At 46.0% G+C, this 25,525-nt stretch overlaps 1 protein-coding gene across 1 annotated transcript in view; it reads left to right on the top strand.

The window, feature by feature from the left end:
- The window catches only part of LOC147718433 (uncharacterized), an 87,779-nt gene extending 63,129 nt beyond the window's left edge, over positions 1 to 24,650 (top strand). The window contains exons 2-3 of the mRNA XM_086967200.1: positions 22,859 to 22,993; positions 24,202 to 24,650. Of these exons, the coding sequence (XP_086823326.1) occupies positions 22,859 to 22,993; positions 24,202 to 24,650 (584 nt within the window). The remainder of the gene's footprint in view (positions 1 to 22,858; positions 22,994 to 24,201) is intronic.
- The last annotated feature ends 875 nt before the right edge of the window (positions 24,651 to 25,525 follow it).

Below are 25,525 nucleotides of genomic sequence, written 5' to 3'. Positions count from 1 at the left end.
TCCTAGCGGGGTTTGGGAATGCCCGCCATAAGGGCGGGGGTCCAGTGGGGGGTATTAGGATGAGCCCACCACAGTGGCGGGCCCATCCTGCATTTTTAGCATTTTGGCGGGTGGTGCTCTTTGCACCACCCGCCACAATGCTAAAAATACATTAAAGCATTTGCATAAACAAAGCGGCAGGTACCGCGCGGTGCCTACTGCTTTGTTTATGGGGGCCCCCAGAGTGAAGACCGCATCCGATTTGGCTCATCCTAATATGGCTGGCGGTGTCTAATAGATACCACCACCATATTAATCCTTTTCCGCCCCGGCTGCAAGGCGACCGGGGCGGAAAAGCGGTCCCCCTGCCATTCAAATATGGCGGGAGGATACAGGAGAGGATGTCGGGCAGATTGCCCATGCCAGACCGGCGGTGGCTACCGCCAGCCTGACGGGGGCAATCTGCCCGACATCCTAATGGGCCCCTAAGTTTCTTGTGGTTTATTAGATTACCCTTTGCATGTTTTCTTAACAACCATGACATCCAACTACTGCATATTTTCCTTCTTTTAAATTCTGTTTAACATTTATTTTGAAGCTGTAATGTTGAAGTACTTCATACAGACATAGCACATCCAGATGTCGACTCCATTTCGGATAGTATTTGTCCAACATATTAGTTTTAAGAATGTCTGTACTGTCTGGTTCATTTGCTGCTAATTCTTCAATTCCTTCAAATGATTTCAACACTCTATATCGTTTGCAGGCAAGACCTAAACTTACCCAAATGATTCCTCATGACTTTGTATATAACCTTGAAGAGCACAAGTGGTCTGAACATTCATATGATCCAATTTCTCGGTGGGAAAGCATTTTCAAAGTAAAGCTGCACAATTTTTTACTAAGGCTTTTCTCTTGTGCAATTTCGTCCCACATTTGTTTCATATCTGTTTTTTCTGATTTTGTTATGTACGATGTAACATAACGTGCAACAGCAATTGAGTAATCTGCAACATACTGAATGTCCATGTTCGCATCCCACATTGTTAAAATAACTGGATTGTAATCATTGATATACTTTGACACTTCTGTTCTTTTTAAGTTGTAGGTATTCTTTGGAGATTTTCGAGTTATTGTGTGCCTTACAGAAGAAGAAAAAGAATGTACTCTTCCTGTACAAACGACTGGATGGGGAAAACCAAACCGACATTTGGTGTAAAATATTCCTTTAGACATTTTTTCTTCTGCAATACTTTCCACAATGGTGACTTTGGAAACGTAAAACTTGCTTTCTCAAGCTTCTATCTCCTTTTTCTCTTGGAATCTCACATGTTGCATACTGTTTGATGAAAGACAATACTGTTTCATCAGAATCATTTCAAAATTTAGGTGCATCCTTGTTCCATAGTAAGATATGTATATGAGGTGCACTTCTTGCTTGATACTCCTTTCTGCAAAAGAAATCAGTAACTTCTCCAAGAGGTGGATTCTTTTTATTGCAGATACAAGATATCATTGCTTGAAACCTATGATTAAAATATCTGTACACATTTACAGGAACCAATGAACATAGTTCGCCAGGAGTCTTCATTTCAACATTTTGTATATTGGAATTTGCTTCTCTTAGAAATTCAAGCAACTCTTCCCATGCATACTCTGCACAGCTAAGTGTGACAAACCTTGTTAGAGTACCTATGTTCCGTAACATACACTTGAGTTCTCCATGACAACAATACCAATACTCATATGGCTGAGATACCCGCCACCCCCTCTCAACACAATCCCCAAGGATGGGAAACCGGAAACAGTTCTGAACTTTTGGAAGGCGGGAGGGAGTTACCCTCCCGGCCGTATTTATTAAAATATGAAACAAAATCAAAACATTAAAATAACAGTTTCATATCATGTACAATTTCATTTCCACATTACGATGTTTTGGCTAACCTTAACATATTTCTAATACAAAGGTTCTCCTAGCCGATACTAACATCCTACAAATACTTTCTTAAATTGAAATTGTACATCCTAACGTTAAGGGCCAACGGCAAGGTCGTAACCGGTGTCAGATCCCTAAACCAGAGCTACCCCCTCACTTGTGAGGTGCGGCCGCACAGAGGACTGTACCTCATGTGCACATACCAATTTCCCTTGTCTTGACGGGGGCCCCAATTAACTCAATGCCATTTTATGGTCGTCCGAGGACTCGTGTGAGGTGTCTAGAAGGTAGCGTAGACCCCCCTCCCCACCCCACACAACTTACCACATCTGCCGTCGCAGATGTCCTGGCCCCGGGAAATTCCCAGGAGGGGCCCGTAGCCCCTCCTATCCAGGGAGGTGCCTTGACCGCCTTCCCTTTCCTTTCGGCGTCCCATCCTTAGAAGGGACCGCCTCCCCGTTGAGGGGCCAATGGCCACCTCCCCCCGGGCGCTCCCATCCGTAATGGGTGACGCCCCCCCCCCATAGGGATCTTCCAATTACTGCTCACCGATCATGACCTTACCGCCCGACCGAAAAAATAAATACGACATTAAACTAGAAAGACTAATTACTAAAAGATAACAGGTGCTCGAAGTATGAACTATCGAAACATCACTGATCAACACTGGTGCAAATACTTTATTCGACAAAATATACTGTAAAGAACTATCCACTTTATTGCATAATGAATCACAACTTTAATCACAGCAACCTGTAAGAAAATTGAGTTACCACATCACAACTTTATTTCAAACCACTTGCTGTCTCCAGGGGCTGGTGGGTGGGTTAAAAATGGCTCTTCGTTCCGTCTCGAGCTCACGTGCAGCGGGGAGGTGCAGCTTCAGAGCACAGGAACAAGAGGATGCTTCTTTGGCTTGTTGCTCCTTTTATCCTTCTTCGGGCGGGCGTAAACCCGCCTCCGCCCGCCTCCGTGGGCGTGGCTGGCGGCTTCAGTGTCTAGGACAACCCACTCTAGGGCGGGAAAAAGCGCGCCCCGGCTACGCCGCTTCGGGCATACCAGCCGAGACTCGCCTCCCGCCCAAGATGGCTTCCCGGGGGGATCGGGGTACTCCACCATACGTTCGGGGGGACCGAGTGGTCGCCTCTTTCCATATGGCTGAGATACCCGCCACCCCCTCTCAACACAATCCCCAAGGATGGGAAACCGGAAACAGTTCTGAACTTTTGGAAGGCGGGAGGGAGTTACCCTCCCGGCCGTATTTATTAAAATATGAAACAAAATCAAAACATTAAAATAACAGTTTCATATCATGTACAATTTCATTTCCACATTACGATGTTTTGGCTAACCTTAACATATTTCTAATACAAAGGTTCTCCTAGCCGATACTAACATCCTACAAATACTTTCTTAAATTGAAATTGTACATCCTAACGTTAAGGGCCAACGGCAAGGTCGTAACCGGTGTCAGATCCCTAAACCAGAGCTACCCCCTCACTTGTGAGGTGCGGCCGCACAGAGGACTGTACCTCATGTGCACATACCAATTTCCCTTGTCTTGACGGGGGCCCCAATTAACTCGACGCCATTTTATGGTCGTCCGAGGACTCGTGTGAGGTGTCTAGAAGGTAGCGTAGACCCCCCTCCCCACCCCACACAACTTACCACATCTGCCGTCGCAGATGTCCTGGCCCCGGGAAATTCCCAGGAGGGGCCCTCAGCCCCTCCTATCCAGGGAGGGGCCTTGACCGCCTTCCCTTTCCTTTCGGCGTCCCATCCTTAGAAGGGACCGCCTCCCCATTGAGGGGCCAATGGCCACCTCCCCCCGGGCGCTCCCATCCGTAATGGGTGACGCCCCCCCCATAGGGATCTTCTAATTACTGCTCACCGATCATGACCTTACCGCCACAGGCCGGATAGTTGACCGGCTATCCGGACCCCCCACAAAAAACTCCTACCTAAAGGTGATGCTGTAAACACTTTAGCCAGGCTACGAGGTCTCCTATGAGTAACTCATTCCCCACCCAGGACAAATGGACCCCATCCTCTAGATACATACTGTCCCCCCTGATACAACCATGAGGAATCGAATGCAATGAACTTGAACGGAACAGTCTACCCAATTTGTTATTTACCTTCTTCACTGAATGATTTATAGCAGACACAGAATTCGCCCCCCGCCACACCTTTCGTGGAATCATATGGGACCATGCAATCGTGCACCCTGGAACCCTTCTCGCCAACCAACTTACTGTGGATAGTATTGCCTCGGGAAGTAGTCGTCTACCAGTGGTCACCAAATCATTGCCCCCAAGATGCACTATGATAATAGATGGCGATGACCTTGTCCGCCCTAACAAACCCTCGAGAAAAGGTTGAAACTGGTCAATACAGAGCCCGCCCCTTCCGTAGAAGGTCACCCTGTACCCGTATTCCCCAGCCATGTGAATCATGTCACCTGCTTTGAATACGTCCGCGGCACGCCTCACGTATGAGTGGCCCACGACCCACACCACTTTTTCCTCAGCCGGTGATCTTTGACCGCTAGTTCCCAGGTGTCGGGTCGACTGCACAGTCCGCCCCGCCTCGTAAGCTTGCGAAACTGTAAACCAAACAAAAACAAGAAGCGTGAGTACATGATTACAGCTTCACAACATGTGCAACCGCACATACCTTTTGTAACAATTCGAGGACCAACGCCCCAATTGTTTCACTTTGTCCACACTCAGACCCCTGGCTGTAGCCTCTGTAGCAGCCCCTATCCGGAAGGAATGGGTCCCAAAATCACCCGGGTTCAAGCCCGCGGCCGAAATTGCCATTGCAAGCACCCGCTGGAACTGAAACCTCGTCAGTGGGGTGGCATCAGTGTGTCTCAACAAGGTCCCCCCCATGATGCCGCCCTTTGCGCCAAATATTCCTCAACGCATACGACGGGGCACATGGGAGATCCGGGCATCCGAAGGACTACTACACTGTCCCCGATCGCACCCTGATCGGTCTTGGACCTGGCAAACGAGACAATCATCGTGTCCCCCTTAACTTGAACGTGCTCTCGGCACAGTCCCCCCCCGTATCCTGCTTGTTCCTTGCCACCCGTTCGCTTACCCGCATAGCCCCATGGAATGCTAATGCAAACGCGGCCCGGAATAACACTGTTTCAGACTGGGATGAACATATCGCAGGGAGTACGGACAATAACAGGGCCAACCTTTCCAGACCTATCGGGTGCCTTTCATCTACTCTGCGACCCTTAAGGCGTTGCCACCCACGCAGCGCTTTCTGTACTACGAAAGATGCTGTAGGGTCCTGGATACCATGAGCCCGCGCCATGAAGGAAATGGCGGCCCTATGCTTCTGGGCCGTGGCTACCGATTTGCCTGCCTGATGTAAAGACAGCAAAAATTTTACGACAGACTCCTCCTGGCCCCAAAGCTCCCCCCTAGCAGAACCCAAAAAGGACAAATAGGAACGGAACGCCCCTTCATATGCCTTCCTTGTCCTGGGTGCTAAACTCTCTCCCACGAGGTTTTGTAGTTCGGGGCACCGAGAGACCAAAGAGCTTCGGGAAATGGTGCCGCCACCGGGTCCGCTGTGGGCAGAAAACCCCAGAAGGCCTGCATACAGAAACGAGAAAGCGCATCAGCGGCCTGATTAAGTACTCCGGGCACATGCCTTGCCCTGAAGAGCACGTTCAATTGCATACATAGTAACACAATTTCCTTGAGCAATCTCAGAATCCATTTGCATCGTGCTGCCTGACTATTGATACACTCAACCACGGTCATGTTATCAGACCAGAACACCACAGAGTGATCCCGGAACCCCTCAGGCCATGTTTTTAGGGCCACCAGAATAGGGAACAGTTCAAGAAAAGCAATGTTACTCGTTAGCCCACCCTCGTGCCACCATGACGGCCACTTTTGAGCCGACCAGTGATTACCGAATATGGCGCCAAAGCCTATACTCCCCGCCGAATCCGTCCACAGCCCCAACTCCTCGGAGGACACCGCCGGCTTGTTCCAGACAATCCGACCATTGAAATCCGCCAGGAATGCCAACCAAATGCGCATGTCCTGGCGAATCTCTGCCGAGAGCCTCGTGCAGTGGTGTCCCTCTTTAAGACCGACCATGGCTTGTGCAATCGAGCGGGAAAAAGGGCGGGCCATTGGCATAACTCTAAGGGCAAAATTCAACTGACCCACAGTTTGCTGCAATTGATGCAAGTTCACCTTGGTCTCCCGAATACATGTATCGAGGGAGGCCCTGAATTTCAGCACCTTTTCCTTGGGCAACCGGAAGCAACCGTCTTCTGAATCGAGCTCTATTCCAAGAAACTCGAGCGAAGTTGATGGCCCCACAGTCTTACCTGGCGCCAATGGCACACCGAACTGATTCATCAGACCACAAAATTCTTTTAAGGCCTGTGCACATTCCGGATCCCCGGCTGCTCCCAGGAACAGAAAATCATCAAGATAATGCATAACATGCTGAAACCCGTCATTCTTGGGAAAACCCATTGCAGAAAACAACTGAATTTCTCAAAATAAGCACAAGAGATGGAGCATCCCATCGGCATACATTTATCCATGTAATAGCGACCCTGAAACATAAAACCCAGGAGACGCTGATCGTCTGGGTGTACCGGGAGCAACCGGAACGCTGACTCGATGTCTGATTTGGCCATCAGCGCTCCGGGCCCCAGGCGATTCAACATGGCGACGGCCTCATCGAAAGATGCGTACCGCACCGAACACACCTCCGGGTCTATCGCATCATTAACTGAAAGACCTCTTGGGGCTGACAAGTTATGTATTAATCTGAACTCACCCGGGTCCTTCTTGGGGACCACTCCCAAGGGGGAACAAACAAAGTTAGCAACTGGTGGCATGTCGAAAGGTCCGGCAACCCGACCCCGGGTCACCTCTTTCCCAATTTTCGCCTGTACCACCGCCGTATTCTGCAGGACCGACAGTTGGTTCCTACAATGTGCCTTACCCTGAAAATTCCCCACTGGGATGCGGAAACCATACGAAAACCCGTCTCGCAACACCCCAGCGGAGACATGATCCGGGTATTCATTGAGCCAAGGAATCATTGCCATGGTATCAACCGGGGTAGGTAAAGGCGCCCCTCGGACTATTTCAGACCTGTTTGGCGCTTCCCCTACCACCGTTATCACCTGTTTTGGCTCTGCACATGGTCTCAGGATGAGAGGACTGCCCACACCCCCCACAATCGTGCCTAAACTTGCATGACCCCTGGGGCCTTGTACATTTCCCCCTGTTAAAATTCCAGCAGATCCCTTTTTTACCTGTGTTGCCAGTTGACCTTGAGTGGTGCTCGTTACTTGCACCCACCCGAAAGGGCGCCCCAGAAGAATGGCGGGAAAACTCACCCCCGTTTCCCCCCGACAATGGTGCCTTTAACATGCCTGATTTCTCCATCTTTTGCCAAGAAATGGAGTCGTAACAACCCCACGTCAAAGATGCGTCGAACTCCTTGGCCTTCCGAAAAACATTATCATAGCAAAACCACTGATTGCCCTCATATGACTGAGAGTACTCCATAATACGTGTCTGGTACACGGGCAACTCGGCCAACAGTTCAGGCCTTCGTTCCCCCATAATTGAAGTGAATATGCCAAACGCTCTGCCCCAGTTACCTATGTTCTCATCGACCTTAAAGGCGGCCATCTTGGCGCGCCAAACACTCGGATGCAGAAACTCTTTTTGACCTTTCACATGCTCGATCTCGTAATGATCAGTTAGCAAAGAAAACATGTTTACATACTTCTCAGCCCAAATCTTTTCCTTGACTTCAATCGGAATATGCTGAGCCACTTTCTCCCTTCGTGAGGGTACAGACCCCTCCCCCGCATCGGCAGTAGCCGCTTACCTAAATTAGAAGCTGTAACCGTAGTCGCTGCCGAACTCGTGCCCGCTGCGGTTTCACCCACTGGAGCCTGTGGGGGAACAGAAGAACATGGTGCCTTTGCAGCCTCCCTTGATTGCCGCAACTGCCTCATTACTGCCCTGGCGTCATCTGCCGTGGTGCCCTCACTATCTTTCCCCTACCACGCTGCCAGCTGTGCAGCCAACTCGGGAGGCATGTCCTCCCCGTTCCCAGGAGTGACTACGACGGGTATTGGTTGCCCCTCCTTCGGAACCGGGATCGGCTCCTCAGTCGTTGTATCGGGAAGCGCCGGCGGCGCCTCGGGAACCGGGGCCTCTCCCCCAGTTGCCCCCCTCTTGGACCTCTTGCCTCTCCCGCTGGGGACTACTCCCGGCAATGCTGGTCCGACGACTCGCTTAGGGCCCCCTACACCGTTCATTGCCGCCATCTGCTTCTTCATCTCGGCCATGTCTTTTACGAGCATGCGGAGCATCTGATCGGTACCGACCCGCTTTCCGACCTTCTTGCCCGGCATTCTCCAACGATGATGTCTGAAAGAACAAAGACAAAATTACAACGCTCAAAAATGGCTCTTCGTTCCGTCTCGAGCTCACGTGCAGCGGGGAGGTGCAGCTTCAGAGCACAGGAACAAGAGGATGCTTCTTTGGCTTGTTGCTCCTTTTATCCTTCTTCGGGCGGGCGTAAACCCGCCTCCGCCTGCCTCCGTGGGCGTGGCTGGCGGCTTCAGTGTCTAGGACAACCCACTCTAGGGCGGGAAAAAGCGCGCCCCGGCTACGCCGCTTCGGGCATACCAGCCGAGACTCGCCTCCCGCCCAAGATGGCTTCCCGGGGGGATCGGGGTACTCCACCATACGTTCGGGGGGACCGAGTGGTCGCCCCTTTCCATTTGTTCCATGTTGACATGCCACCAAATTGATTACCTGTGCTTCTAATTTCTCATCTGTTTCTTGAACTTTCTCCCCAAATACTTTCACAGAAAGAAGTGATTGATGAACTCCAGTTTTAAGTATGTGGTTCATTGAATACGACAAAGAAAACAGATCACTTTCAAACAACAGGTGAAATATGTATGGAATGCACTGTCGAAATCTAGGATCTTCACAATATAATCTTGTTGACCGATATTCTGAAGCTGGAATCCATACAGGTTGATCATCATACGTCCACCTTATCCACTAGGAAAGAGCTGTGGAAAACAATGACCTTCCAAGCTTTTCTCCCATACACTCATTGGAGTTCCCTGTGCTTTTTTCTATTACTTCTTTTGAATTAAAGGACATATTGTGTAATGTTCATAAATCTCTTCAGTCCTTTGACGTGCCCACTTTCTCTATTTGACCACTTTAAATGTCAGATTCATCTTCTAAACTTATTACCTGATCATCCACAATTACAGTTTTATAATAAATATTATTCTCTATAAGATATAAGGTAGCTTTTTGCAACTTTATTAACATCCACAAATTCTTGCAATATTTTCTGACTCTTTGTTGGTACACCATTTACTAGAATGATTACTGCCTCATTTTCCTCTTTCTCTCCAGCAATAGTTTCAATATTTTTCTTAAAATCCAATACACCACTCTTCATTTCAACCCTCTTTTCAAGTCTGTTGGTGGCAGTTTAGCCGGCGGTGGCGATCTGCCCGCCATCCTAATGGGCCCCATAGTTTGCTATTTCAGAGCACACTTCATTAAATTTTATAATTTCTTGTTCAAACCGATCAGTGCTAATCAATTTCCCATCTCCTCCAACAACTGTAATTGTCAAACTTTCACTTTCTATGGACTGCTCTTCTGAACCAAAATATTGCATTTCAATATCATCACACTTTTTTTGAACATCTGATATAGAACCGTGTGAAAGACATGTATTCAGTTCACTTAAACATAATACAGGACTTTTCACATAGTACAGTTTCCTTACAAACTTCCGCATTTCTGAATGGTGTACTGCTAACATCCTCAAATGATAAAAAACACTTTTAAAAACTTTTCTTTAAAGACAAGCCAGAAAATGCCCATACTTCTCAGTATATTTTCTTAAATTACATGGATCTAGTCCTAGTAACAACTTAATCTTCTGTTTAATACTTTCTGTGTATATTCTCGCAGCAAATTTCCCATTATATCAATAGATTCCTGTCGACTACTACAAATACTTCTACAACCCCACTTATACACAGGAGCTTGTGTACTTTTTCCTTGCACTTCTTCACCTATTAACTCTTCTGCACTTTTACCAACCATTTCCACTTTTGGAAAAGGACAACCATCCTGCACTTCGTAGTAACGACCTCCAGTATCAACTGCAAATGGTAAACTATTTTCCTGGAAGTAACTTTCCTCATTAAAAAAGGCTCACTAGTAGAAGTATGTTTCCAATGTCCACTAAAGATTTTGCAAAAATTGGTTCTGTTTACAAGTCTTTTTCTTCTACTTTTGTCTTTCACCACTTTGACTATTTTATCCAACACTTGATTCTCTTCAAAACCAGAATGAATACCTTCTGTTTTAAATTGAAAGCACCATCCACTATACTTTCAATACGCTGCTTCTCTTTGAATTGCAGCACTTTCTTTTCATATTTGCAACATGTTTTTATTAAATTCAAAACCACTCCAGATTGAAAAAGTCTCTGACGAATTTCTTGAAATTGCTATTGTCTCTGAGTAACAGATACTGTTTCTTTATCATGTTTCCTTTTCCTGGTATTTGAAATTTAAGTCTGCTTCTCCTTACTAGAAAAACTCTTCTTTTTGCTTTGTATGATGTTTTTTTTCATAAAATGTTCCTAATATTTGTTTTAAAAATTGTCTAGTATTTTTACTACAAGACACTGCTTGTGTACTACTCTCACTTTTTCCTAATTGAAAATCTTTTCCTTTGGTCAAATATATATATTTTTTTCTCTTTCCTTTTTTTCAGTTCTTCTAGGCATTTTCAAATTTGAATCCAAATGATATCATTTCCTGAAAGACAAAAAATTATTTTTACATCTGTTCAATATGTAACATATTAACATACAATTACATAAGTTCTACTGATAGCTTCTAGAAGGCACTGCTGCAACGTGATGGAGCACGGCAGAGGAGCAGTAGGATGACAAGTAGTACCATAGAACATACACCAAGTATTTATTTAATTATTTATATACACCTTTACAATGTATATATAACTGCTCTACCTCACACTTTTCACCTCTCCGACGCACCCTACCAACCCACAGCACTCCCTATGCAACCCACCGCAGACAACTTTATAGATATTATTTTTTTAAATTGTAATCTATTTACTTAGGATGATATTATCAACCAAACGGCACACACAAAAATTACCATTATTAGCCTAACAATTTCGCAAACATAACACTGCACCCTTGGGCTTTCCAGTGGGGGGGAGGGGTCTTACCAACGGTAGTTGTTTTTTTGGGGGGGACCTCGAAGCATGTCTCTAAGGGGCTCTATTTTTGAACCTCGCAAAGGTAGTCCGTTGTTGTTTTTTTTGGTTGCACTGCACTGAGACTGTGAGAGCATGCACATTGCTCACTACTGAGAAGTGGAGACATCATGCCAGGTGAGTAGCATTGTAGGAGAAGGTAACTCCTTTCTAGAGAGCCATTTTCCATCATGATTTCCCTTCTCTTTTTGCAGCACAGGAGCAACATCATCGTGTGGTGATTAGCAGAGAGACCACCATGCGCGCAATACTCAATGATCTGGACTCTATGAGACAGCTACCCGGGCGCACACACAGACCCGCACCCTAGTACTTCACAGATCATTTGCTTGTAAATGAGACTCTGTTCTTTTTCACCCCTTTTTAGAGCTTCTACATCCCCACTCTGCCTGTTGCTGAAATAATTTGTCCCCCTCGAAATTTTGCTCTGGTTGTTCCTCTGGAGACGACCACATGCAGCCAACTCCAGCAAAACCCTGCTTTGACCTTTCACAGTGTTGTGTTTTAGTGCTACGAAAACACCCGCTTTGCCTAGCTCACTTAGTTTTCACACCCCCTATTTAATATGAAGATAGTAACTTTGGAATTACCTTTATATCCCTATACTTTGCTTCACATGGAAATATATAAGTGTAGGTTCTCACCACCCCAAATTAGCTGTCTGGTATACCCGCTCATATGTAAGAACTACAGGTATTCAGCATCTGTCAGTCACAGACAGTTTATAGCAGTGTTCTTATATTAAAATGGACAAAATATATGTTTCTAAATTAACGTCTTACACTGAAAAACTGCTATACATTTCGTTCGCTGGATCAACATTTGTTTAAAACACCACCAAAGAAGGGTGGTGAACTATGGTCTACAAAGAGCAACTGAAAGCTTTCTTGTTTTTTATCAGAAATATCTCCCTGTCAATGCTTATCGCCAGCCTTTTCAACCCCTTAAGAGGCTGGGTAGATGAGTATAATACGCTGTCTTTAGGAATGGGCGGAAGGTGCACGGAAATAAGGACGGATAGTAGAATAAAGGGCAAGTGGATGGATGGCCAGATGGATGAATGGATAGCTACATGGAAGGATGTATGGATGGATAAAAGGATGAATGCATGCATGGATCAGTACTTAGGGTGGGCTGATAGATGCTTAGGATTGGTTCTGGGACAAATGTATTTATGGATGTATGAGTGTATGACTGGATGGATGGCGCAGTGCTTACTATAGGCAAGTGGGCTGATAGATGCTTAGGATATCTGCAGGGACAGATGAATGTATGTATGGAAGAATTGAAAGATGGTTGGATGGTGCAGTGCTTTAGGTGGATGAATGCAGGGCTTTAAGTGGGCCGGGTCTCAGCACCGTCGGTTATTTTCAGGGGTCTTCGAAACAGGTCTCTATTGAGCACCAGCTAAGAAGAGTGTGAGAGGGGGACCTAGGTGGTTCAATCAGGAATGCCCAAAAGCTGCACGCAATTTAAGAACTGCCTTGGCAGCTAGACCCAGAATTAAAGAAACAGTCCAAGGGTGCTGCAAAGAATATAAACTAATTACTGCCACCCGCAAAGATTTCCTAAGAAATGAAGCCTGGAATGAGATTCTGGAGCCCCCTACGTTAAGCAACAGCTCCAGATTCTGAGCGGTAATTAAGAAACCTTTTCTGGCCCAGGACCCGGGAGAAGGGCTTGAGAGTGTCATAACAAAGGAGGAGTGGGAAGCTCATTTTAAGCAACTATATTGCTGCACGTTGAACAACAATATGAATCCCCTCTCCGATAATGAGGGTGGATCCATAAGATTTGACAGAGGCGAGGTTATTGTTGGGATAGAGGGGCTTACAGCTGGGAAAGCTCCCGGACCTGACGGGATTCCCCCTGACTTATATAAATCTGATCCGAACTTCTGGGAACCGATTCTTGAGGCGGTTATTAATGCGGCTGCCACAACTGGCTGTCCACCGTCTTGGGGGGTTTCTACCATCGTCCCGGTGTTTAAGAAGGGGGATAGGGATAGCCCACTCTGCTATAGGCCCATTTCTCTAATTAATTCCATGGTCAAAATAGTGGGGCGAATTATACTACAGAGACTGTCTGATTGGGTTCTGGACAATAACATCATGTCCCATCTCCCAGTACGGCTTCTGTAGTGGTAGATCAACTATAACGTAGTGCATTAATCTCTTCCTAATCCTTAATAAATACACCATAGCCCAAAAAGGTACTGTCCATCTCGCCTTCATGGACTTATCCTCTGCTTTCGACTGTGTGAACAGAGGAGAAGGGTGTGGACAGCAGGATTGTTAACTTTTTGGTGGATCTACATAGTAGTACTAGGGCCAATGTAAGGTATTCCCAAGATCTGTGCACAACTTATAATTCTATTATAGATAAGGGAGTTCGCCAAGGCTGTTTCTTGGCCCCCTTTATTTTTAATTTTTATATAAATGAATTAGATAGCGTTCTGCAGGATGTGAAGGCTGACTGTCCCAGAGTCGGCAGGCGGAGTATTCCTGTACTTTTAAACGCAGATAACGCAGTTTTAATCTCCAGAACCGAGTTAGGTCTCCAAGCCTTGCTTAACGCTTTTAAACTGTTTATGACAGACAGAGACCTATTGGTCAATAACTCTAAATCATTCATCATGCAAGTGGGTAACCGCCCAAAAAGGAACTATACATTCAAACTAGACAATGTAGTAATCCCATTGTCAAATACATTTTCATATCTGGGTGTTCTTTTTGACTCCAAATTATCTTGGGGACCCCAACTTGCTAAAAAGAGAAGTGATGTGACCAGGGTCAATGCCTCCATTTTTAACTTTGCTTCAAAACTGGGGAAAAAATCGACCCAGGCCATGATGAAACTTTATGATGCGAAATCAGTGGCAATTGCAGTCTATGGCAGTGAACTATGGGGGTATGTGCCCGGCGAACAACTTCAGATTGCCGAAAATGCTTTTATGAAGTGCCTCCTTTGTGTCTCGGCCGGCACGTCTAACTTTGCAGTGCACGAGGAGTTGGGGGCGGAATATTTGAGTGATATCTTCTCCCTACGCCCGTTAACCTGCTGGTTAAAACTGTGGCTGAATCGAGATATTCCGTTGACACATCTGATTGTAAATGATTTTCTGTCTCAAGACAATGCAATGGGCACTCCCTGGCTAAAATATCTGAAATCATGCTTCTCTGGGCTGGGTCGACCAGAGCTATTTGACTACCCAAACAAAATTGTTAAGGGGGATGTTGAGCTAATTAAACGAGCTTTCCTCCTGGACAGGAAGACCCAGAGGGAAGGGGTAGAGTTACAGAAAACAAGTGTAAGAAAATATGTTATGGTCAAAACTTGTCTGACAATGGAACTCTACCTACTTGGTACACAGAGCACTCATCAGAAGTTTTTGCTAACAAGGTTCAGGTTACATCAGTTTCATCACCTGCTTATCAGACCAAAGAAAGATTATTTTAGTAAAACCCCAGCACCCTGTGGCTGCGACGGAAAGTCTCCACAGGATATGCTGCATTTGATGTTTTTATGTGGCTTTATGAATACCAGCGTAAACGCTACTTGACTGTGCTTTTAAAGAAACTTAATTTTAAACAGATCCGACCAGCTTTGTTATATTTACAATTATTGCATACTAACAGTATTCTTCAAGTGACTGAATTTTTTTAATTGTCTCTTAGACTGCGAAATTGCCTGGATCAATTAATGTTACTGTATTAATGTACCAGACCATTAATGAATTAATGTACAAAGGGTATTACATCATCACACTTGCACTTTAACAATGTGACTATGTCTTTTTAACAATTGTATTTTATGACTTGTGTACTTTTATGGTTGAATCAAACCGAAATAAAGTCTATTTGATTTGATTTGATTTACCTCTATTTTCAGCCCTCACTTTTCTTTTTTTGTTTTCATTGGACTGCAGTGAGAGCGTGCACATCGATGTGCGCATTCTCATTTTGCTCACTACTGAGAAGTGGAGACATGCTAGGTGAGCAGCGTTGTAGGAGGAAGGGAAATCCTGTAAAGAGTGAGTTTTCCAAACATAGGATAATTGGAGGGGATTTTCTTAAGCACACAATTCTAGTTATCTTGATTTAGTCCATGCCCCCTACTTAGACAGCCCACATCCTTTTCCAGAAGGTTGCCCGCCCCTTTTTGAGCAACCCCAGTTTTCCCACTTAAAACCCTGACTAGACCACAGTAGCAAAGAAATAGTCCAAGCTTCCATTGAAATCTACAATGGCACCACATTTCAAAATTTGCCATCAATGCTGGCTGCCTTCTACCACAGTGCAAGAGTGTCTATCAGCACAAAGATTTGTTATTCACAGTAATGTTCTGTGATTTGCGTAGCTGTATGCTGAAAAACTTATCACCAAAAGGTATTAAAACATGCAAATTTGTGAGTAAAACATATACCATACCATAAAGTGGTTCATAAATAGGCCCACTGCTACTTAACCTTACGAAATCAATGAAAGAGGCCCAGCAAACCTAGTAGAGCCACTATAGCAATACAGGAACTTCATTTTAACAAGTGTCTGCCGATACGCTCAGCAACAAAAGTTATGAAAACATGCACATTTCTGGATAAAGCATTTACCATTCCATAGAGAGGTATATAAATGGGCCCAGTGGAACTACATCACCCTTACTAGCTACACATGTCCACGGTACAAATGTCCGTGTTATAATCAACAACATACCTACCTCCCCCACCCCCACCCTTGCCCTTGCTTAACCGTACGAAATCAAAGAACGAGCCCCAGCACTCCCGTTAGTGCCACTATAGCCATGTATAGACTTAATGCCAACAGGTGTCTGCCGGAACGCTCATCATCAAAATGTATTAAAACCTGCAATTTTGCAAATAAAACTTATACCATACCATAAGACGGTTTATAAATAGTCGCAGTACCACTACACCACCTCCACTACCGCCCTTGCTTAACCGTAAGAAATGAAACAGAAACCCCCACCACTCCTAGTAGCGCCACTATACCCACACACTGAGTTAGTTTTAACCGGTGTCTGCCGGAACACTTATCAGCAAAAAGTATGCAAGCATGCAAATTGGCAGGTAAATCATAACCCATCCCATAGTACAGTTTATAAATAGGCCTAGTGGAACGACATTACCTTTGCTAGCTAGACATCTATATGTTACTAAAGTTGTTTAAACACTCTGTAGAGTGTATAGCAGGGGATGAAGAGAGTAAACAAAGCTGTAATTCCCAAACTTTTGATATACCATTCCTTTACTATACGTATATTAAGGACATTAAATGTAATGTAAAAATGTACGACTGTCTCAAAAGGGATAGTAAAGCTGAGCACCAGTAAAGCACGGACCACTTAAATATCTATAAATATCCAGCACAGGGACACAGCCTGACAAATAGTTTCACTTATAATCACATGAAGTTTACTAATGTCACGAAAGTCATACATAAAATATACCGCACATTTTAATTTCTTTTTTATCTATCACGCATTTATAAAACATCTCTTCTAACCACATCGGTGCTCATGACGAGGTACAGTGGCACTGTGCTCATGACGAGCTGAGCTCAACATTACCGCCGCAGAAAGCCCACGTGGGGATAATTCCCCTGCTGTGCTGGGCTTTCCATTAAACGGACGTGGTCATGACAAGCTCAGCTCATCTTGAGCACAGCGCCACTGTGCAGCGTGATGAGTAACCCTGGGTGGAGAACTACGCTCCGCTCGCGGAGTTTGCGAATTTTCTGCAAATTCGCGGCGAGCGCGAAGTTGTCGACTACTTCGTTATCTACAGCGTAGCGTAATAGTTTTTCTTCCTCGAGCGCTCAATAGCATTCTCGCGTGTGCGGTAATGACTTACTGTGGTTCTGCGTTCACTTTCTCGCTTTTCTCTCCCGGTCGCGTTCGCTACGATGTTTGGAATCCAGCCGCACAATCCCATGCGACTGTGAGAACGCAATAACATCATTTGAACGCGCGAACACGTCATTAGGACGCGTGATCTTCCTTGCAGCACCATGTAGGTAAGATCGCGTTTCCGAACACGCAGAAACTGCAATCTGGTACAGAATATCTCTCAAGCTTGTTAAAACCTTCTTAAAAATTATCATTTTGCTCAGGAAAACCCCTCAGATTGTGATTTGGCTGTATTTTTTTGGGCAAGGAGTCCTCTTTTTGTTTTTACTTTTTATTTCAAGAGAAAAGAAGTTCCCCTGAGTCTCCAACTTCCTCTTCCTGTCCACCAGGCTCCTCCCAGTGCTTTGTCCATGTGGTGTCCACTTTCATTTGGATTTGGAGCTGGAAGGATCGCTCTTTGTGTGTGTCTGCTGCATCATAGCATTTGTTTGGATTTATTGAGGAATTTTGGATTTGAACTTTTCTTTTACAAGTAAGTTTGAGAATTGGTGCACTGTAAATGTTTGTTTGGTTTGGGTTTTTTTAAACTACAGTTTTCTGTGCTTCTCAATCTTTCTTAAAAACTTATTATTGAGGGAGGCCTGTTCTTTCATGAGGGGCCAAGTTGTATGTCTTTGAAATTTCATCCAGTAGGCCTAGAGGTACCCACGGGTCCAACCATGTTTCTGTGGTGTCTATAAAACATCATGGATGGCATTGGATTCAATTGCAAACTCTGTTGTAGTGGAATTTCATTTTTGTTTAGTAAAATTAGGTAACCCTAGTAGTTTATGTAGTTAGTGTAGGCCTGCTTGAGTTCATTTACTCTCTGTGGGTGGCTTGGCCAGGTGGTGGCAGCCATTTTGTGTTTTAAGCCACTGTGTTTTTGCCATAGGCCTCCAAGCCTGTGGCCTACTCTGCCAGTAGGCCCAAGGGTACTACTAGAGTCATCATCATGGGTGCATGAAAGCTGTTCAACTGTTATTGTGGTGTTTAAGTTGCAAGTGTAACATCATGTAGGTCATGGATGGCTTTAGATTGATTAGCAAAATGTGTGTTTGGTGTTGAATTGCAGGTTTTGGGTGTGTGTTGAATAATATGGCTTTTTCTGCGCACTAGGTAACCCTAAAAATCAGCTTGCGTAGTTTTGGTAACTTTGCACAGTGCGACAACTCGACCTTACAGTTTTTGTCTTCTTTGCGCGCTCAATGTGCGTGCCCGCGATAATGGCGTTTTGTACAATTCGCGCTGCCGAACAAGCCGATTTTGCACTCTCGCGAGCAATATGTCTTGAGTTGCATAAAACCTTCTAAAAAATGTTGATGCTGTTCATTTTAATAAAGAAACTCCTCAGGTTGTCATTTGGTTGTAGTTTTTGGAGCAAGGACCACTTACTGTTTCTGTCCTCTATGTACTTTGTTGTTTGAGGGTGGCCTGACCATGTGGGTGGCGGCCGGCCATTTTGTGAAGCCAAGCATTGTCCTTTTGCCGTAGGCATGTATTGTCTGTCTTCTCTTTCTTTTCATGTTGTTCGGGATGGCCAGCCCATGTGGGGGTGGCATTTTGTGTGACCTTCCATCATGCTTTAGATTTCTTCTGCCAGTAGGCCTAGAGTCCCAGAGGTAGTCAGCGCAGCGGGGGGCTTGATGTAGTGGTTTCCATGTTGTCTGTTGAATTTACCATCAATTAGGGGGTGGATGGCAATACATTGAATTTCCAAATGTGGTGTTTGGGGTGTAGTTAACTGTTTGGGTATATGTAAAAAACTGTAAATGCCTTTGTTGTTTGTGTTGTTGTTGTGTAACTTTCAAACCTTTTAGCCATGGGAGTTTTCTTTTTTTGCATTAAGCTGTGATGTGTAACAGGCTTCCTCCTTTTTCTGGCCATATAGGTATATAGGCCTGCTTGAGTTTATTGTTTTCTGGCCTTTACCCATGTACCTGTGATATGTGCCCATGTGGCTGGGAGCTGTGGTGGTAGTGTGCTGTTTTGTTTTTGACAAAGTGGCCTCTGTCTTGCCATTGTTCCTGTTGGCTTACTACTGCTCACATCCCTATTGCTATTTGCTGCAAGTCACTGATGCTGCATCCATCCGAAATGATGCACAAATTAAGGATGAACAAGTTCCACTTCCACTACATTTGCATGTTAGTTATTTGCTATTCTTATTCTTACTCTTACTGATTGTACTAATACTTCTAGTAGTAATTAAAATTAAAGCTAAAAAAATTCCACATTCGACTGATGTTATTCTGCCTTCTTTGCTTGTAGGTGCACAAAAGACTGAAGATTGAGAGGAGGTGTCTGTCATCATTCATCGCCTGTTCTACTGCCAGACGGACGTCCTTCTGTACTACGTCACATGTGGTGTGACTCACCTGACCAGATATCATTCTCAGCAACTTGTGCAACTGAGTGCTGCTGCTGACATCTGAAGAAGATGGGCCCAAAGAAAGCAGGTACCAGGTCCTCTAAGACCAAGAAAGTTGCTGAAAAGACGGAAGAATAGAAGAAGGAAGTGACACTTAAGTCTGGTGTTGACCCAAAAACCTTTTTTGGGAAAAGAAAAGTACGCCTGCAGCAGCGGTGACCGGGGTCCAAGCTGGGGCCAGCACCTCCGCCTCAGCGGGCTCAAGCCACTAACCCAGGCCCAAGCAGATGAGTGGGGAAGAGGTAGCCAGCCTAATGGTGGAAAGCAGTGATACTGAGCCTGACCTAAACTTAGCGCTATCTCAAAGTAGTACACAATCCATGCAAGAGGGAACACAGCAGAAATGTGGTGAACAACAACCACCGCCTGCAATAGTAGATGTTCCAAAACAGCATCCACAACCACCAGCCGCAATAGTAAATGTTCAACCTGAGCCACCGCCCGCAATAGTAGTTGTTCATCAACCACCGCCCGCAATAGTAGATGCTCAATGAAAAGAACAACCACAACCACCGCCTGCAATAGTAGCTGATCCACAACCACCGCCCTCAATAGTAGATGTTCCTTGAAAACAACAACCACCGCCTGCAATAGTTGTTGTTCAACAATCACCACCTGCAATAGTAGTTGTTGTTCCTCCCAAAGTGGGGGCAGTTCAGGAAATTGAGCCTGATACAGAGTAGGCATGGGCGGATTTTGCAGATTCGCAATCCACGAATTTGCAGATTTGCGAATTTGCGGATTGCGAAAATCCGCAAAATCCGCGATTTTTTTTTTGTGTTCGCACGGGTTTCTGCAAGTTCGCGAGGGTTTCGTACAATTTCGCAAATTGCGAACGTACTTGTCGGGTCGCCAGTTTTGCGAACTTGTTGTTTCTACGTGCCCAGCCTGTTTGCAAGCCTTTCTTCATCACTGCCACCCTCTGTCACCACTGGCACTCTCTTTGTTCACCCATGCCACCCTCTGGCTCACCCATGTCACCCTCTGTGTCATCACAGCACCCTCTGGTTCACCAGTGTACATTATTGGGGGAAAGCAAAGCACTGCCATCCTCTGTCAACACTGGCACTCTGGTTCACCCATGCCACCCTCTGGCTGGCACACCCATGCCACCCTCGGTGTCATCACAGCACCCTCTGGTTGACCAGTGAGTGTACATTATTGTGGCAAAGCAAAGCACACCTGCTAAGTGCTTTAAGTTTTGCAAAATTAAATTACAACAACACCTGCCCTGCCCCAACTGACATTAATGAAGGCTGGCACCTGTTTGTCTGCTCCCTTTACTTTGTGTTGCAATGTAAAAAAAATTTAACAGGATGTTTGTTGGCAATGGCATACTTGTAACTATTCTGTGACTGTCAGAGCAGGGTCACACAATAGTTGCAAGTAGGCAACCGAATTCTGGAGGGCCCCTTCAGAAAGCACTACAGGGAATGGTTACAAATGATGAGGTTGAACTTTTGCACCTGCTCATTGCTTTTGCTTTTGCAAAAATTGTTTTTCGGTAATTTCGCGCTATTCGCGAGGCGCGGCGTGGTGCGAAATCGACCGTGAAGCAGCGAACTCGTGCGAATTACCCCAAGGTCGTGACGTATTTCCGTTTCCGCCCGCTATGTGTAATCTCGCGGAATGAGCACCTTGCGAATACAAGTTCGCACGAGTTCGCGAGAGAAATCGCGTGCGAACTTACTTACGCGCACGTGATCGGGCCGCCATCTTGTTTTTCATTCATTCCTATGTGTCTGGGCATGGTGTTTCTATCCTCTCTATATCTCTGCCATCCTTTGCTTGTTTTTATATTTTTTGAATCTATTTAAATTATTATCTATCCCTCTAGTTTTCTAGCTATATATTTTTGTGTTTTAGGCTACTTTTGTTTACTTTTCAACTACTTTTTTAAACTTTTATTTTCTTCTTCCCTAGTCTTATTCTTTTTCATTTTTTCTCCTTGTTGCTACCACCTGCCCAGACCATGGTGAAGCCAGCAGTCAAGCTACCCAAGACGGGCCCCTCAGCCCGTGCCCAGCTCCCGTGTGGCCGTTTGAGTGCGGAAATGGGGGTGCCCAGGGACATCTTCAGTCCTGAGGAGGTGGGCGCACTGGTCTACTATGTACAGCGCCGCCTCCCCAGGACCATCGCGGCAGGCGGCAGGATCGCTGCTGCCTACAACAACCGCCAGGAGCGATGGAAGCGGTGGGAGCAGGTGTGCCGGGCCCTGTTTGACATCTCGGGGGTCCAGCGCACCTACAACCAGGTGACCCACCACTGGACGGATATCCTGGACAGGGAGCGCGACCTGCTCGACCTGCTGGGAGTGGAGGTCCCCGGGCTTGGTGAGTAGTAGTAGCAATTTTTTCATCACTCACTACTCTGTTTTTTCTCCTGCTCTGTGTGTTATATTGCAAATGTTTGTTTTAACTTTTTTACAAAGAGCAATAATGCTGCCGATTACATTGATAGTAGAGGTAAATTAATATTTCAAAATCTTCTGTGCATTTCAGGTGCACTGCTCTCCTTCTCTGTGGCGGTGCCACTGCTAATTTGTTTTTTATTTTTGCTGGCCCTAGTAAGTTTTCATTTAAATATAGAGGACCTATTTTAATTTTTTTGAAAAAGTGTTTAGATAGGAGCACAATCCATAATACTACTGTTGCAGGGACAATTCTCCACAAACCGAACTATGGACACTAAACACCAGAGTAATAATATTTCAGAGTGGCGTGTTTGGCGCACTGTATAAACCTGGTAGTGTCAGAGGCACGGACTCCTCCTTGCAAAAATTGCAAAACCTTTCGCTCAGTCACTGTAGTCTGGAGGACCAAAAACCACAGAGTCTATTCAAGTTTAGAAGCTTTTTTAAAAGTAAACACATATATTAAAATTAAGTTAGCTGGAAATGGAAAAGTGCTTGGTGCTGAGTTGATGAGTAATGGAACACATTTCTTGTGGTCGAGCCGAGCTTTCACCTGGTTTGAAGTTGATGTTGCTCTTGTCCTTAGAACTAGAAGTCCAGCTTCTGTCTGTTCAGAGAAAAATGGTGTGTGTTAAAATTAAGCAAGCATTAATCAATTGTGACAAAAAAGTGCAGCAAGACAACAGCCTTCCCTGGAAGGAGGGACATTTTTAATTTAGAGTACACAGTCAATTACTTTTTCTGTTGGTTTCACATTTCTTCATTCCTAGACCAAATACTAGTGAGTGGTGTAATCTAACATTCTTAAATCTACTTTGTAGGTGGAACATCTGGTGGCGGGGCCAGCTCGGATGTGGTGGTGGTGGTCGACTCCGAGGACAACTCTGGGGAGGAGGCGGCGCAAGTGGCCCAAGCAGATACTGTGAGGAGGCAGACAGTGGTGGTGGCGTGTAGAGGTAAGCTAAAAATGCCAGAAAAAAACAATTCTAAATCAGGAGGATGTGGTTATAGAGCATGGGTCCCCACAAACTTTCTCTGGGGGCCAAATTGACAGTGTGGTTTGTGGCCAAGGGCCGCACCAATGGGGGCAGGGTCAGTGGGGGAGGGGGGGTGGATCTATAGCAACAAAAAAAACTATGACCACTGAGCCACCAGACCTAGCATACACACATCTTTCTTTCTCTCTCTCTCTGTCTCTCTCCCTCCCTCTCTCTCTGTCTCCCTCCCTCTCTCTCTGTCTCCCTCCCTCTCTCTCTGTCTCCCTCCCTCTCTCTGTTTCCCTCTATCTCTCTCTCTCTGTCTCCCTCTTTCTGTCTCCCTGTGTCTCCCTCTACCTCGCTGTCTCTCTCTCTCTGTCTCCCTCCCTCTCCCTTCCTCTGTCACCCTCTGGCTCCCTCCCTCTCTCTCTCTCCTTCTGTCTCCCTCTCCGTCTTCCTCTCTGTCTGTCCCTGTCTCTGCCCCTATCTGTCAGTCTGTCCCTGTCGCTATCTGTCCCTGTTTCCCTCCCTCTGTCTCCCTCTCTGTCTCTCTGTCTGTCTCTGCCTGTCTGTCCCTTTCCCTGTCTCTGCCTCCATCTGTCTCTGTCTGTGTCTCTTTGTCTGTCTCTGTCTCCCTCCCTCCCTACCTCTCTCTCTCTGTCTCCCTCCCTCTCTGCCTGTCTCCCTCTCTTGCTCTCTCTTCCCCTCTCTCTCTCTCCCTCTGTCTCACTCACTCTGTCCGTCTCCCTCTCTCTCTGTCTCCCTCCGTCTCCGTCTCTCTGTCTCCCTCTTTCTCCGTCTCTCTGTCTCCCTCTCTGTCTCCCTCCCTCTGTCACCCTCAGTCTCAATCCCTCTCTCTCTCTCTCTCTCTCTCCCTCTGTCTCCCTCTCCCTCTCCCTCTCTATCTCTCTGTCCCTGTCTCTGCCTCTATCTGTCTGTCGGTCTCAGCCTGTTGTAATTACCATATTGTCACTGGGCCAGCACTGGATGGACCTGCGATCCAGGGGGGGGCAAGCGCCCCCCCTTGCCACTCCCTGCGGACGCCCATGATACTGGCCTCAATAGTTTTGTACTGCGCTGGCTAGTTGCTAGTTGTACTGTGACACAACTTTCTGCTGAATCATTTTGTGTTAATCATATTCTTAAAGAGCATTGGTTACAGATTATGTCTTTCTTTCTTCATATAGTTGGTCGTACAAAAACATCCAAACCATCCCGGAGTATGCAGGCTCTACTGGCCCGGCAACGGAGGCTGGATGCCACTGTTGCCGAATATCGGCGGCTGGTGGAACTGGAGTGGGAGGACACGCAGTCCAGTACATCTTCTGGGACACCTGCATCCTCCTCTGCGCCCCCACGTTCTGCCGGTCAGCACAGTGCTCCGGCGGTACGGAGCCGGGCTGGCAGACGCCACCGCCGAGCAGCAAAGGCTGCCCCTCACAGTACTCTCAAGGCTCGCTTGCGCCGTGCAACCCACAGAGTGTCCGATCTGGAGGCGGAGGTCCGCAAGTTGAAGGGAAATCAAAATTTGTTGGAGGGCCTCCGCTTAGACCACGCCATCCTCCGGGAGCAGTACGATGCCCTGGCCCTAAGGCATGATGCCCTGGAGGCCAAAGTCCACAGCATGCATCCCTAGAGTGTCCCTTGCCCCTTTTTTAGAGACTTTTGGGGGGTGGGAATTGGGAGTTGGGGTTTTTGGGGACTTTTGAAGGACTATTTATTTGTTGGGGTTAGGGAGGGTCTTGTGGGAGATTATTTTGTTAGGGATATAAAAATAAACTTTTTTAAACTTTATCTGAGCATACCTGTTTTTTACTACTTTTGAGCCTGGTGGGTGGTGGTAAGTTAGTTTTACTGAACACTGTCATCGTGTTGGTTCACGTGTAATTGGCCAAATGTTTTCCAAAGTAAATGCCTGTCACAGAGTAAGTTAATTCAAGAGTCCTAGGACTTTACAAGTACCACTGTCACTCTCTCGCCTCTCCTAATACTCCATTATACTACCTCCCATCCAAACACTTATCTTACCTGTAATTTGTGTTTGAGGGCTGGCTCCACCTGGAATTCACAGTGTCCTAAAGCGTTCTGCAGCAGGGCCCCAACTGGAGTTTCCCGGCGTGGATTTGCTGAAAAACAAAAGCAATCAACATTAGAAATGTGGTAGCGGTGCTCGCAGACCCCAAAACCCACACCAAAAAACCTAGAAGCCCCACAGACAGCAACCCTATGACAGGCAAGCGAGCAATAACGCCTAAACGTTTTCACCTCCCATTTCCTCCTAACCGATTTCAACCCTTATAAGACCTTGCCAGCAATGGCCCAACCAAGACCCGTAAACCCAGAAGCAAACAAGTTTGACACCCCCTAACAGCCAAAAAGCAAATCCGGGAAAAAAGCCACATTTAGCAAATTGTATTTAAATGAGGACTCACCAATTCCAGTCCCTCTTTAGGTGACTTGTCAACATAAGTTTCTTCATTGTGCGGAATCCAGGCATCAGCATTACAGGAA

The sequence above is a fragment of the Lissotriton vulgaris genome, chromosome 4_1 (assembly GCF_964263255.1).
Source record: "Lissotriton vulgaris chromosome 4_1, aLisVul1.2, whole genome shotgun sequence".
Classification (NCBI taxonomy): Eukaryota; Metazoa; Chordata; class Amphibia; order Caudata; family Salamandridae; genus Lissotriton; species Lissotriton vulgaris.
The sequence above is the reverse complement of the archived record's forward strand: the minus strand, read 5'-3'. Positions and strand labels throughout refer to the sequence as shown.